This window comes from Panthera leo, chromosome A3 (assembly GCF_018350215.1).
Source record: "Panthera leo isolate Ple1 chromosome A3, P.leo_Ple1_pat1.1, whole genome shotgun sequence".
Classification (NCBI taxonomy): Eukaryota; Metazoa; Chordata; class Mammalia; order Carnivora; family Felidae; genus Panthera; species Panthera leo.
Window position 1 is genome coordinate 29,668,407 of NC_056681.1, and position 13,790 is coordinate 29,682,196.

The 13,790-nt window shown below is 48.5% G+C and overlaps 1 protein-coding gene across 1 annotated transcript; it reads left to right on the forward strand.

Annotated features, from left to right (window-relative positions):
* Window positions 1–9,860: 9,860 nt before the first annotated feature.
* Window positions 9,861–10,672, forward strand: OXT (oxytocin/neurophysin I prepropeptide). Its single transcript, XM_042930158.1, has 3 exons — window positions 9,861–9,980; window positions 10,138–10,339; window positions 10,617–10,672. The coding sequence occupies exons 1-3, from the start codon at window positions 9,861–9,863 to the stop codon at window positions 10,670–10,672; spliced, it is 378 nt and encodes a 125-aa protein (XP_042786092.1).
* Window positions 10,673–13,790: the final 3,118 nt, after the last annotated feature.

The following is a 13,790-nucleotide window of genomic DNA, read 5'->3' on the forward strand; positions in this document are numbered from 1 at the left end:
AATGGATTCTCTGGTCTGTCCGCGCACCCATCCGAGAGATGGGCCTCGGAAAACACCAGAAACAGCCTCCTGAGGGCAGACTTAGGGCTCAGAGACCACAGCGGGGGGGGGGGGGGGGGGGGGGGCTATTTTCGAGATCTGCAACCAAGATGTGGGGAGAGAACCGTTAGCCCCAACAAAGAAACCTCATTCCCGAACAGTCCTGAGAGCCTCGTTGAAACCACTCCCCGGGGCTGCTGGCCTTGGGGCTGTGCGATTTCCGTGGGAACTGCTCAGCCCCTCTGGCATAAGAATAGAGAAGGTGGCTTCAGCATCGTAGACCATTCTGCGGGACGCATGCACACGCCATCTCAGCCCTGTCAGCCCTACTGTCCCTCCAGCCACCGCTGGGAGTCCTCCCCTGGGGCTTCAACTGGCTCCACACCAGGACCATCAGGCGGAGGGGACACCGCTCACCTACCTTTCTTTCTTTCTTTCTTTCTTTCTTTCTTTCTTTCTTTCTTTCTTTCTTTCTTTCTTTTTTAAGATTACTGCTCTACAGCACTCTATTGTTTCTATTTTATTTTATCTTTATTTCTGTTCCAGTACAGTTAAGATACGGTGTTATATTAGCTTCGGGGGTACAATATAGTGATTCAACAGTTGTCTCCATTCCTCAGTGCGCTCATGATGAGTGGGCTCTTATCCTCTTCCCCTATTTCACCCATCCCCCCACCCACCTCCCCCCTATGGTTGAGTCTGTTTTTTGGTTAGTCTCTTGTTGCTAGTGTTCGTTTGTTTCTTAAATCCCACGTACGAGTGAAATCGTATGGTATTTGTCTTTCTCTGACTTATTTCAGCTAGCATTATGTTCTCTAGATCCATCCGTGTTGCTGCAAATGGCAAGATTTCATTCCTTTGTATGGCTTTGTATGGCTGAGTAATATTCTATTGTATGTGTGTATGTATGTGTATATATGTACACATGTATATCTATGTGTATATACATATACATACATATATGTGTGTATATGTGTATACACATATACATACATATGTATGTATATGTGTATACACATATACATACACGTATGTATATGTGTATATACATATATGTATACATGTATATGTGTATAAGTACATATGTGTGTGTATATGTATATATATATCACCTCTTTATCCATTCATCTGTGGGTGGACACTTGGACACTCCTTCTGTAATTTAGTATTGTAAATAATGCTGCAATAAAACATAAGGGTACATATATTTCTTGAATTAGTGTTTTCATATTCTTTGGGTAAATATCCAGTAGTGGAATTTACTGGACCATATGGTAATGCTACTTTCAATTTTTTTTAATGTTTATTTAATTTTGAGAGAGAGTGCATGGAGGAGGGGCAAAGAGAGAGGGGGACAGGGGATCCAAAGCAGGCTCTGCACTGACAGTAGAGAGCCCGATGCGGGACTCAAACTGATGAACCGAGAGATCATGACCTGAGCCAAAGTCAGACACTTAACCGACTGAGCCACCAAGGTGCCCCTCTACTTTCAATTTTTTGAGGAAACTCCATACTGTTCTCCACAGTGGCTGCACCAGTGTGCATTCCCACCAACAGTGCAAGAGGGTTCCTTTTTCTCCACATCCTCGTCATATTTGTTCTCCCAAGCCACGAGCATGGAATATCCTTTCATTTGTTCATGCCGTCTTCACTTTCTTTCATCAGTGTTTTATAGTTTTCATAGCACAAGTCTTTCACCTTCTTGGTTTAGTTTAGTCCTAGCTATTTTACTATTTTTGGTACAATTGTTCTTGCTTGTTTAATTGTTTTAATATCTTTTTTTTTTTTTTAATTTAGCGAGAGGGCAAACACGCAAGCAGGGGAGAGGGGGAGAGAGAGAGAGACAGAGAGAGGGGGTGGCAATCCTAAGCAGGCTCTATACTCAATGCAGAGCCCAACACAGGATTTGATCCCACAGCCTGGGATCATGACCTGAGTTGTAATCAAGAGTTGGACACTCGACTGACTGAGCCACCCAGGTGCCCCTATTTTGGGTGCAATTATAAATGGGACTATTTTCTTAATGTCTCTTTCTGTTTCTTTGTTATTAGTGTTTATAAATGCAGCGGATTTCTGTACATTGATTTTGTATCCTGCAATCTTACTGAATTCACTAATCAGTAGTTTTGGGTGGAGTTTTTAGGGTTTTCTGTATATAGTATCATGTCATCTGCAAAGAGTGAGTGTTTTACTTCTTTACCAATTTGGATGCCTTATTTATTTTCTTGTCTGATTGCTGTGGCTAGGACTTCCAGTACTATGTTGAATAAAAGTGGTGAGAGTGGACATCCTTGTCTTTTTCCTGATCTTGGGGGAAAGCTCTCAGTTTTTCACCATTGAGTATAATGATATCTGTGGGGTTTTCACATGTGGCCTTTATTATGTTGAGATATGTTCCCTCTAAACCTATTTGTGGAGTGTTTTTTTTTTTTTAATCATGAATTGATGTTGCACTTTGTCAAATGCTTTTTTGACATCTTTTGAAATGATCATATGGTTTTTATCCTTTCTCTTGTTGATGCGATATATCACATTGATTGATTTGCAAACATTGAAACACCCTTGCATCCCGACACTGTTCTCCTCTTAGAAAGTTAACGGGACATATATTTTATGACCCCGCAATTTTACTCCTAGATAACTACCCAAGAGAAATGAAAACGTGTCCATGCAAAGACTTGTATAGAAATGCAAGATTATAATGGTCAAAACAGGAAACAGCTAAATGTTTATCAGCTGGTGAATGGATAAGGAAAACGAGGTACATCCGTGAACTACTCAGCAATAGAGAAGAACCAACTACTGACACATGCAATCACTTGGATGAGCCTCAAAACCACTATGGCAAATGAAAGAAGCCAGACACAAAAAATTACACACCACATACTTCCGTTAATAGGAACTTTCTAGAAAGGGTGAAACGACATCAGTGGTTTCCTGGGTCTGGCAATGAGAGCAGGGAGCAATGGCAAACAGGCATGAGGGACATTTTCAGGGAATGGAAGTGTTCTAAAACTGGATTGGGGTAATGGCTGCACAACCGTTTACTAAAATCGTCAGACTGTGTGATTACAATGGGTGGGGCTTATGCTACACAAGTTATACCTTATTGAAATTGTTTAAATAGTGAAATTCCACTTTCATGACAGCCGCATTTGGCACAGCTGATCATTGCCTCCTCCTTGAAAGCCTGTCTTCACGCTACATTCTTGTTCTTACCTGCGCTCCATCCATGGTCTGTCTAAGAGCACAATTCAACCCTTTCTCCATCTCTACTCCTCCTGGGTGAGCTCGCTCAGGTCTATGCCTTTAAATATTGATACTGATGATGTCCAGATGAACGTGTCTTCAGCCTAGCTCTCTCCTGAACTCCCGACCCTCGTATCCAAACGCCTGCTCAAAGTCTCCTTCAGATGTGGGATGGGCATCTTGAACATCATATGCCCACACTGAGCTCCTGCCCTTCCCAACCCAAAGCTGTGCCACACTCGGGGTCCTCATCCCAGTTGATGGCAGCTCTGTCCTTCCCACTGCTCAGCTCTAAAACCTTGGAGTCATCTTGGATTCCTTTTTTTCTCTCTCGCCCATATCCAACCCATCAACAACCCGCAACTTGACACTTCCTTCTAGACATGCCTGGAATCAGATCACTTCTCCCTCCACACACCCATCATCTTGGTCCAGCCCGCTGTCGTCCCCTGTGGGGATTCTGCAGTAGCTCCCTCACCGGCTTCCCCGATTCCACCTTTGTCCTATAGTTTCTTCACAGCATAATCTCCAAAGTTGTCCTAATAACTTGTAAATCCAGTCACATCGCTTCTCTCTGCTGAGCCTTCCCTGGTTCCCCATTGCATTTGGCCCAATCTGACCTAGCCCCACATTAACATTCTGACCCCAGGTCTTTGGTCACTCACTCTGCTCTGACCCCTCTGGCCTCCTTGCTATTCCTTGAACATGCCAGACACATTTGCACCTCAGGACCTTTGCACTTACTATTTCTGCTGCCTAGAACACTCCCCTTCCACGACAGGCAGAATTCCAAGATGCCCCTGTCTGTAATCACTCCTGATATCCACACATTTGTGTACTCTCCTGTTGCATATGAGTAGGAGATGTAACTTTCTTCTAACCAATAAAAATCATGGTAAAAATGATGAGGTATCACTCCCTTTACATTATATGGTAAAGGTGAAGGGATTTTGCAGATATATTCAAGGTCCCAATTATCCAAATTAACCAGTTTGACTTTGAGTTAAAAGAATGATAGAGATTTCACTACGTTGTACACCTGAAATTAATGTAACGTTGTGTATCAACTATACTCGAAAATATTTTTTAAGTTAAAAAAAATTTTTTTTAACGGTTATTCCTTTTTGAGAGACAGAGACAGAGCACAAGTGGGGGAGGGGTAGAGAGACAGGGAGACACAGAATCCAAAGCAGGCTCCACGCTCTGAGCTGTTGGCACAGAGCCCGATGTGGGGCCTGAACTCATGAACCATGAGCTGAAGTCGGATGCTTAACCCACTGAGCCACCCAGGAGCCCTAAAAAAATTTTTTTAGCGTTTATTCATTTTTGAGAGGCAGAGGGAGACAGAACACGAGCGGGGGAGGGACAGAAAGAGAGGAAGACACAGGGCCCAGATTCTGAGCAGTCAGCACAGAGCCCAATGCGGGGTTCAAACCCACAAACTGTGAGATCATGACCTGAGCCGAAGTCGGCCACTTAACTGACTGAGCCACCCAGGCACCTTTCAAGTAAAAATATTTTAAGAAAAAAAGAAAAAGAACAATAACAGAAGGGAAAAAAAAAAGGAAAAGAGGGGTGCCTGGGTGGCTTGATAGGTTAAACATCTGACTTCAGCTCAGGTTATGATCTCGCAGTTCGTGAGTTCAAGCCCCATGTTGGGCTCTGTGCTGACAGATTCTTGGGATTCTCTCTCTCCCTTTCTCTGTGCCCCTTCCCCACTTGCACTCTCTCTCTCTTTCTCTCTCTCTCTCTGTGTCCTCCCCCACTCACACTCTGTCTCTCAAAAATGAATAAATGTTAAATTTTTTAAATACTTTTTTTTAATTTATAACGTTTATTTTTTTTAATTTATTTTAGTTTTTTAACTTGTTTTATTTTTTATTTTTTCAAATTTACATCCAAATTAGCATATAGTACAACAATGATTTCAGGAGTAGATTCCTTAGTGCCCTTTACCCATGTAGCCCATCCCCCCTCCCACAACCCCTCCCGTAACCCTCTGTTTGTTCTCCATATTTAAGAGTCTCTTATGTTTTGCCCTGTTTTTATATGATTCTTGCTTCCCTTCCCTTATGTTCATCTGTTTTGTATCTTAAATTCCTCATATGAGTGAAGTCATATATTTGTCTTTCTATGACTAATTTTGCTTAGCATAATATCCTCTAGTTCCATCCACGTAGCTGCAAATGGCAAGATTTCATTCTTTTTGATTGCCGAGCAATACTCCATTGTATATATACATACCACATCTTCTTTATCCATTCATCCATCGATGGACATTTGGGCTCTTTCCATACTTTGGCTATTGTCGATAGTGCTGCTATAAACATGGGGGTGCATGTGTCCCTTCGAAACAGCACACCTGTATCCCGTGGATATATGCCTAGCAGTGCAATTGCAGGGTCGTAGGGTAGTTCTATTTTTAATTTTTTGAGGAACCTCCATACTGTTTTCCAGAAGGGCTGCACCAGTTTGCATTCCCACCAGCAGTGCCAAAGAGATCCTCTTTCTCCGCATCCTCGCCAACATCTGTTGTTGCCTGAGTTGTTAATGTTAGCATTTTGACAGGTGCGAGTTGGTATCTCATTGTTGTTTTGATTTGTATTTCCCTGATGAGGAGTGATGTTGAGCATTTTTTCATGTGTCGGTTGGCCATCTGGATGTCTTCTTTGGAGAAGTGTCTATTCATGTCTTTTGCCCATTTCTTCACTGGATTCTTTGTTTTTTGGGTGTTGAGTTTGATAAGTTCTTTATAGATTTTGGATACTAACCCTTTATTTGACATGTCATTTGCAAATATCTTCTCCCATTCTGTCGGTTGCCTTTTAGTTTTGCTGACTGTTTCCTTCGCTGTGCAGAAGCTTTTTATTTTGATGAGGTCCCAATAGTTCATTTTTGCTTTTGTTTCCCTTGCCTCCGGAGACGTGTTGAGTAAGAAGTTGCTGTGGCCAAGATCAAAGAGGTTTTTGCCTGCTTTCTCCTGGAGGATTTTGATGGCTTCCTGTCTTATATTTAGGTCTTTCATCCATTTTGAGTTTTTGTGTAGGGTGTAAGAAAGTGGTCCGGGTTCATTCTTCTGCATGTCGCTGTCCAGTTTTCCCAGCACCACTTGCTGAAGAGACTGTCTTTATTCCATTGGATATTCTTTCCTACTTTGTCAAAGATTAGTTGGCCAGACATTTGTGGGTCCATTTCTGGGTTCTCTATTCTGTTCCACTGATCTGAGTGTCTGTTCTTCTGCCATTATAATATTTATTTATTATTGAGAAAGAGACAGAGCATGAGCAGGGGGGAGGGGTGGAGAGAGATGGAGACACAGAATCTGAAGCAGGCTCCAGGCTCTGAGCTGTCAGCACAGAGCCCAATGCGGGGCTCAAACTCACGAACCGTGATATCATGACCTGAGCCGAAGTCGGCCGCTTAACAGACTGACCCACCCAGGCGCCCCATAAATGTTAAATTTTTTAAATACATAAGTAAACATTTAAAAGAAAAAGAATAATAACAAAAATGTAGATCCTGGTGGGTCTGGCCTAATCAGGTGATCCTTTTAAAAGAAGTTTCCCTATGCTCAGAGACTGGAAGCACCAAAAAGAGAGAGAGATCTCTGTCCCTCTGTTTCTGGCCTTGGAGAAGCAAGCCATGAGTTCTACAGCTGCAAGCAAATTAATTCTGCCAACAATCTCCCAGGCTCCGGGATGGAATGCAGCTTGGCTGCCATCTTGACATGACCCCTGTGAGACCCTGAGCAGAGAACCCAGCTGAGCCATGCCCAGACCCACAGAAACTGGGGATGGGGGGCGGGGGTGGGAAATAAGTGGGTGCTGCTTTAAGCTGCCGAATCTGGTGTAATTTGTTATGTAACCATAGAAAACAGGGCCACCTTTCAGATAGCCACGCGGCTTCCTTCTTTCCTTACGCCCAATTGTCCGCTGTTACCTTCACAAAGAGGCCTGGACTGAGCACCCTGAGAAAAATTGCAACATGCCCCCCCTTTTTCTCTACTGCACTCGCTACCTCCTAACCTGCTGAAATGGGGTTATTGTTTAATGCCTCCCCTCCTCTGCTAGAATATAAGCCCCTGAGAGCGGGGAGTTTTGTCCGTTTGGTTCGCCAGTGTTTCAGGCATCTGCACTGCGACCCTGTGCATCTTCGGAGGAGGAGGCCTTGATGAGCTGAAGGAATGCCAGCCCTGGGGAGCCTTTATGCGAGGGCAGTTTATGTGCATGTGTTAACTTGGGTGAGGTCAGGGTGCCCAAAGGACAGGCAGGAGGCCCTTCTGGGGCTGCCTCCAGGGTCAAGCCCTTGGCCTTCTAGCCCGGCAATACCGATGGGCTGATTTGGGTGAGAAACAGGATTGGCCGCTGACTGTAATGAGGTCAGCCTGACCAGCTCCTCATGCCAGGCGGCTGACACAAGTGTCTCGGGGCCAGCCGGGCGCTGTGACCCGCGCAGCCCCAGCAGCCTCAGCACCCTTTTTGAGGAGGGTCCACAAGAGTGACGGAGCAGCTGGGGCCATCCTAGCCTACGTGTAGAGCCTGAGCCCACTGAGTCTGCTCTGACACTGGCCTCATTTCCTCTGTGCAGTGGCAAGTTGGGCTTCCCAGGGAGCCCTCTGAGATGGCGTCCAACATGCTGGGTATTCGTTACCAGGGGCCCTCGGGACCCACACCTGTGGGAGGGAAGGGGTCAAAACAGGATTAGGTAGAGGGAGAACTTGTATGCAGGCCTCAGTTGACCTTATGGAGAGTTACGGAAATAGTCCTTCATAGTTGCCCGGCATTCGGCCAAAATGGACCAGTTATTGGATATGGGCCACCAGGGAAGGGTGTGACCTTGGGCCAGGCAGCTCTCTGCAGCTGAGACAGGCCCTGGATGGGTGGCCACCAAAGGCTGTCTGCTGACCACACTCCCAGCAGCTGGGTGGCAAGTCCTTTCTTCTTCTTCTTTTTTTTTTTTTAAGGTTTATTTATTTATCTTGAGAGAGAGAGATAGAGAGTGATTGGGATGGGGGCAGAGAGAGAGAGAGACAGAGAATCCCAAGCAGGCTTAGAGCCCCATATGGGGCTCAAACTCACAAACCGAGAGATCATGACCTGAGAGGAAATCAAAAGTCAGACGTTCAACCGACTGAGCCACTCAGGCGCCCCTAATTCCCTTCTTTTCTTTTTTTTTTTTTTAAGATATATATATATATGTAATCTCTGCACCCAACGTGGGGCTCAAACTCACCACCCTGATATCAAGAATTGCATGCTCATTAGCCTGAGCCAGCCAGGTGCCCCAGCAGGTCCTTTCTTTCTTATTTATTTATTTTTAAGTTTATTTATTTATTTTGAGAGAGAGAGCATGAGCAGGGGAGGGGCAGAGAGAGGGAAAGAGACTCCCAAGCAGGCTCCCACTGTCAGCGTAGAACCTGATGCAGGGCTTGAACTCATTATCTGTGAGATCATGACCTGAGCCAAAATCAAGAGTCCATTTCTTAACCAACTCAGCCACCCAGGTCCCCACCCCCGCAGGTCCCTTCTAGAAGGATTGGTTCTGAGCATCTCCTTGTTCATGACATTGACCAACATCCCTTCCACTGTGGCGGTCTGTCTTTATCTGTAATTATTTTCATTTTAAGATATATTAAAAATGCAAAAAAAAAAGCACTCTTTTTAAATGCATAAAACAAAAGACATAGGATTACAAAAGAAACCAAGTATATTTATATTCAGAGATCAAAACGTTAAAACAAATTTGTGATACAGTCACAATGCTTGTTTAAAGCATTAGATATAAAAAAATTAAAATATATATTAAAAATATAAATACATAAATGCAGCATTAGATAACGTCCAGTAACTGCCATAATTTCAAAGTGATGATGAGACTAAACAATGTTTGGAGACATTTGCAATAGCTGTAATGTGATAGGAGAATATCTGTCATTTTGATTTGTGACAAAGCCACATGCGTTGCAAATCCCACTTGTTCTTTGCCCACCTCATGGTTGAAGCAAAGGCTAAATTTCAGTTAGAAGTTAGAGAAAATAAAGGCCTTTCCCTATACAAGTTCCAGGTGCAGGGAAGCGGGTGCTGGTGGGAGGGTGGAAGTGGGTTCCTGGAAATTTGGGCTCAGCAATCAAGGACCTCGGGAACAGAGGAAACAGGATGTGTTGCAGCCTGGGCAGAGGGCAGATGGGGAGCCTGGCGGGGTCCAAGGGTCTGCCCTGTAACCCATCCACCAGGTATTGGGAGACGAGCTACACAGTCCTAGGTTGGGCCGCAGACCCCCATACTCCCTGTCCCACCCTAGGTCACCGCACAGGCCACCCTCCTCCGCACGGCCTCACTGTCTGCCTCCCCTGCCCCCAGTCCATTAGCCGAGGCGGTGACCGTGACAGGGCCAGGCCCCTGCAAATGAGGGGGCGCGCCGGGCGCCCGGGGCCTGACCCGCAGTGACCCGCTGTGACCAGTCATACGGCGGCCCTCTTAGACAGGGCTCCGCCTGCTGCGGCCCCAGCCATAAAAAGGCCGGTTGGAGAGTCGCCGCCGCAGCCGCCGCCCCTGACCCAGTGTGTCCACACCATGGCCGGCTCCGGCCTCGCCTGCTGCCTGCTCGGCCTCCTGGCGCTGACCTCCGCCTGCTACATCCAGAACTGCCCCCTGGGCGGCAAGAGGGCCGCGCTGGACCTCGACGTGCGCCAGGTGAGCCCCCGCCGCGACCCACCGCCCCCGCCCGCCCCGCCGGGGCCCCAGGGGGTTTAGTGGACGTGCGCCCCCGCCCGGGGGGGGGGCCCTGCACACCCCGAGCCTGGGCCCCCGGCCTCGCAGGTCCCGCGCTCATCCTCCGCCCTCCCGCCAGTGCCTCCCCTGCGGCCCCGGGGGCAAAGGGCGCTGCTTCGGGCCCAGCATCTGCTGCGGCGACGAGCTGGGCTGCTTCGTGGGCACGGCCGAGGCGCTGCGCTGCCAGGAGGAGAACTACCTGCCGTCGCCCTGCCAGTCGGGCCACAAGCCGTGCGGGAGCGGGGGCCGCTGCGCCGCCGCGGGCATCTGCTGCAACGACGGTGCGCTGCCGGGGCTGCCCGGGGGTGGCGGGGGCGGGGCCGGGGTCCAGGTGGGGGCGGTGCGGAGGTCCCGGTGGGCGCGGCCCCGGGGGCGGAGTCCAGGTGCTGCTGGTGCGGAAATCCCAGTGGGCGTGGCCCCCGGGGCCGCTGCGCCGCTGCCGGCGTCTGCTGCAGCCCGGGTGAGCCGGGGCCGGGGGCGCGAAGGGGGGGCAGAGGCCGAGGACCCGGGACCCGGAGGGGACCGCGCAGGGCGGCCCCTGACCCGCTGTCCTTCCAGACGGCTGCCGCGCCGACCCCGCCTGCGACGCCGAGGCCGCCTTCTCCCAGCGCTGAGCCGACGGCCCGGACAGCGGCGCAGCGCGCCCCTCGCCCCTCCGCAGCCACCCCCAGAAATAATGAAATAAAATAAAGCAGAATTTTCTCCCCCTGCAACTCGTCTGGCGTCTCGTTTTCAGAAACGGGAAGGAGGGCGCTGGGGGAACCCCGAGGGTCGCGCCTGGCGGGGCCTGCGTCTCCGGGCAATTCCGAGCGGGAGGGCCGGGGTTCGGGGCGCGCCGTTCCCGCAGCCGAAGTCCTGCACCGGCTGGCGAACGAGAGAGACGGAAACAGACCCCAGCTTCCCGCTCCAAACAGAGCTGGGGGCCTGTAGCAGGTGGCCTTACCAGGAACATTTCAAAGAACCCAAACGACGGGGGTGCTGACAGGGAACCAGAGGAAGGGGAGGCGGCCAGTGGCGGGGGAATGACTTCCCTACCTCTGGAGGGAGGCTTGAACCGCGACCCGAGGGCTGGGTTTGGGGCCTCGCAGCTGAAGGGCTTTCACGTTTCCGAGGAACTGGACTCCAGGCCACCGGAGGCCACTCGTGCGCAGAAGAGGTGGCCGAGCTGCCGAGGACCCAGCAGGCCTGCCTCTGCCTGTGCGGCTGAGGAACTTGGCAGTGCTGGGGACCCCGCGGGCCAGGGACTCCTGGGAGCCCACCGCCACAGAATGACCGCAAAACACAAAAGCCGCCAACAAACAGAATCTTCGACCTATTTCTCGGCCATTCCTGGATCCAAAACCCTTTTGGGAACCAAGACGGCCTAATTCCTCTTTCCCAAAACATGCGGTCACTCACCCGAGCAGTTTCAGAAGGTCCACGGCCACACTCCCCCCTGCAAGGGAAACAGCAACAGATCGCCGTTAGAAAAAGTGTAGTTTCAGGGGCGCCTGGGTGGCGCAGTCGGTTAAGCGTCCGCCTTCAGCCAGGTCACGATCTCGCGGTCTGCGAGTTCGAGCCCCGCGTCGGGCTCTGGGCTGATGGCTCGGAGCCTGGAGCCTGTTTCCGATTCTGTGTCTCCCTCTCTCTCTGCCCCTCCCCCGTTCATGCTCTGTCTCTCTCTGTCCCCCCCCAAAAAAAAGTTGAAAAAAATAAAATTTAAAAAAAAAAAGAAAAAGTGTAGTTTCTAGGGCTTTCTTCCACACTGGAGGTCTGCATAGCACCCCCCCCCCCACACACACACACACAGCAGTATGTGGGTCTCACCGGGTGGAGAGAGAAAAAAATACCCTGAAGCGGACCGTAAGACTTTTTTTTACTATAAATTACGAAAACAGGCAAAATCTTGGGTGAGGTGGTGACTGGAGGGGGTCCAAGGGCAATTCTGGTCATACTCTCTTTTCCTGGTCTGGGAGCTGGTAAAACAGGTGTGTTCATTTTCCGAAAACTTAACATGTGCATGTGATTTGCTAACTTTTATATGTATATCATATTTGAATGTATTTTTATATTTTATATGCATATCGCATTTGAATAAATATTCATTTTAAAAATGAAAAAAAGATCATTATTGCTAAGATGTGTAAGAAGAATAGAGATGAGGCTTTTGAAAATCCCAGTGGCTTACAGCAACCTGGACTGTGGTTCTTTTTGTTTGTTTTTTTAGTTTATTGTTTTGTTTTAGATTTCACATATAAGTGAAACCATACGGTGTTTGTCTTTTTCTGTCTTATTTCAGTTAGCATAATACCCTCTAGGTCCATCCGCGTTGGCACAAATGGCAAGATCTCACCCTTTTCATGGCTGAGTAATATTCCACTGTATAGACTGCGGTCCTTGCTGAGGCCATGAGACTAGCCCCTCCTTTGACCCCACATCTGGGGGGATTAGACATCAAAAGGGACACGAGATAACTCAAAGCGGAGTCCCATTTAAACCAACCATGAGGAAGGACTCGGTGCACTAGCTGGGTATTTGAGGACAGTCACAGAGTTCTGTGTCCCTCAGAAACCACACAGCCAGGGAGGGCTGCGGCTAGAGGTGACCGAGCTCCTCAACTAGAGACGTGTGGGAACGGATTTGTGCTTTCCCGAGCTGGAGAGTACCCCCTGCCACCTTAGCAGGAAGTCTGGGATCTCCCCCTGGGACCTCACTCGTTCCCCCTGAGTGTCCTGGGGTGCCAGCCCAGCTGTCCCCACCCTGGGAGAGAGCTCAGGTCCCCTCACCCACTCAGGCACCCACTTTGCTGTCCCACTCTTCCCAAGAATCCAAAGGTCGATACTATTTTATTGCCTCAAAACACAGGGTCAGACTGACGCCTCTTTTCCTGAGTTTGTCCCAGAGGTGGCGTCAAGCTGGGTCCAGTGGCCCCACCGGCACAGAAGCAAGCTGGGTGTCATTCTCCATTCTTCTTGGCTGCTCAGTCCCACGGCCTTTGGTCCTCGCCAGAATGACCCCTTCAGACCTCCAAAGTGCTTGGGGGCTTGTCCAGGGCAGTGGTTCCCACTTTGTGTAACTATTCTTTGTTCTTCTACCCGGAAGTGAAATTCCTAGAGAATATGCCCACCTACACATAATTTCAAAAAACGTATAGTCGTAGCAGTAATATAGAGAAAAGGAATTTAGTACAAAATATTACTTTAATATGTGACCAAACAGGCAAGGCTACGCTAGGCGACATACACAAAATCCAGTTTCTACTTATAACAAATATAATAAAAAGAAATTGGGACCCATTCTCTACAAGAAGTTCAGGAAAATAAAAACATAAGAAAATGAAAATAGGGGCGCCTGGGTGGCTCAGTCGATTAAGCGGCCGACTTCGGCTCAGGTCATGATCTCACGGTCAGTGAGTTCAAGCCCCGCGTCAGGCTCTGTGCTGACAGCTCGGAGCCTGGAGCCTGTTTCAGATTCTGTGTCTCCCTCTCGCTGACCCTCCACTGTTCATGCTCTGTCTCTCTCTGTCTCAAAAATAAATAAAACGTTAAAAAAAAAATTTAAAAAAAGAAAATGAAAATAAAAAGGTAGAAGGGCAACCAGGATCAATATTCTCTTTTGTGGGGTGCCTGGCTGGCTCAGTCAGTAGAACAGGTGACTCTTGATCTAGGGGTCATGACTTCGAGCCCCACTTTGGGAGTAGAGCTTACTTTAAAAAAAAAATTCTCAGGGCGCCTGGGTGGCTCAGTTAAGCAT

What these genes read in the sequence shown, in the direction of transcription:
- OXT (XM_042930158.1), top strand. Translation starts at nt 9,861, where the DNA reads ATGGCCGGCTCCGGCCTCGCCTGCTGCCTGCTCGGCCTCCTGGCGCTG. An exon ending in TGGACCTCGACGTGCGCCAG is followed by an intron (nt 9,981 to 10,137) that starts GTGAGCCCCCGC and finishes CCCTCCCGCCAG; the next exon opens with TGCCTCCCCTGCGGCCCCGG. An exon ending in GGGCATCTGCTGCAACGACG is followed by an intron (nt 10,340 to 10,616) that starts GTGCGCTGCCGG and finishes CTGTCCTTCCAG; the next exon opens with ACGGCTGCCGCGCCGACCCC.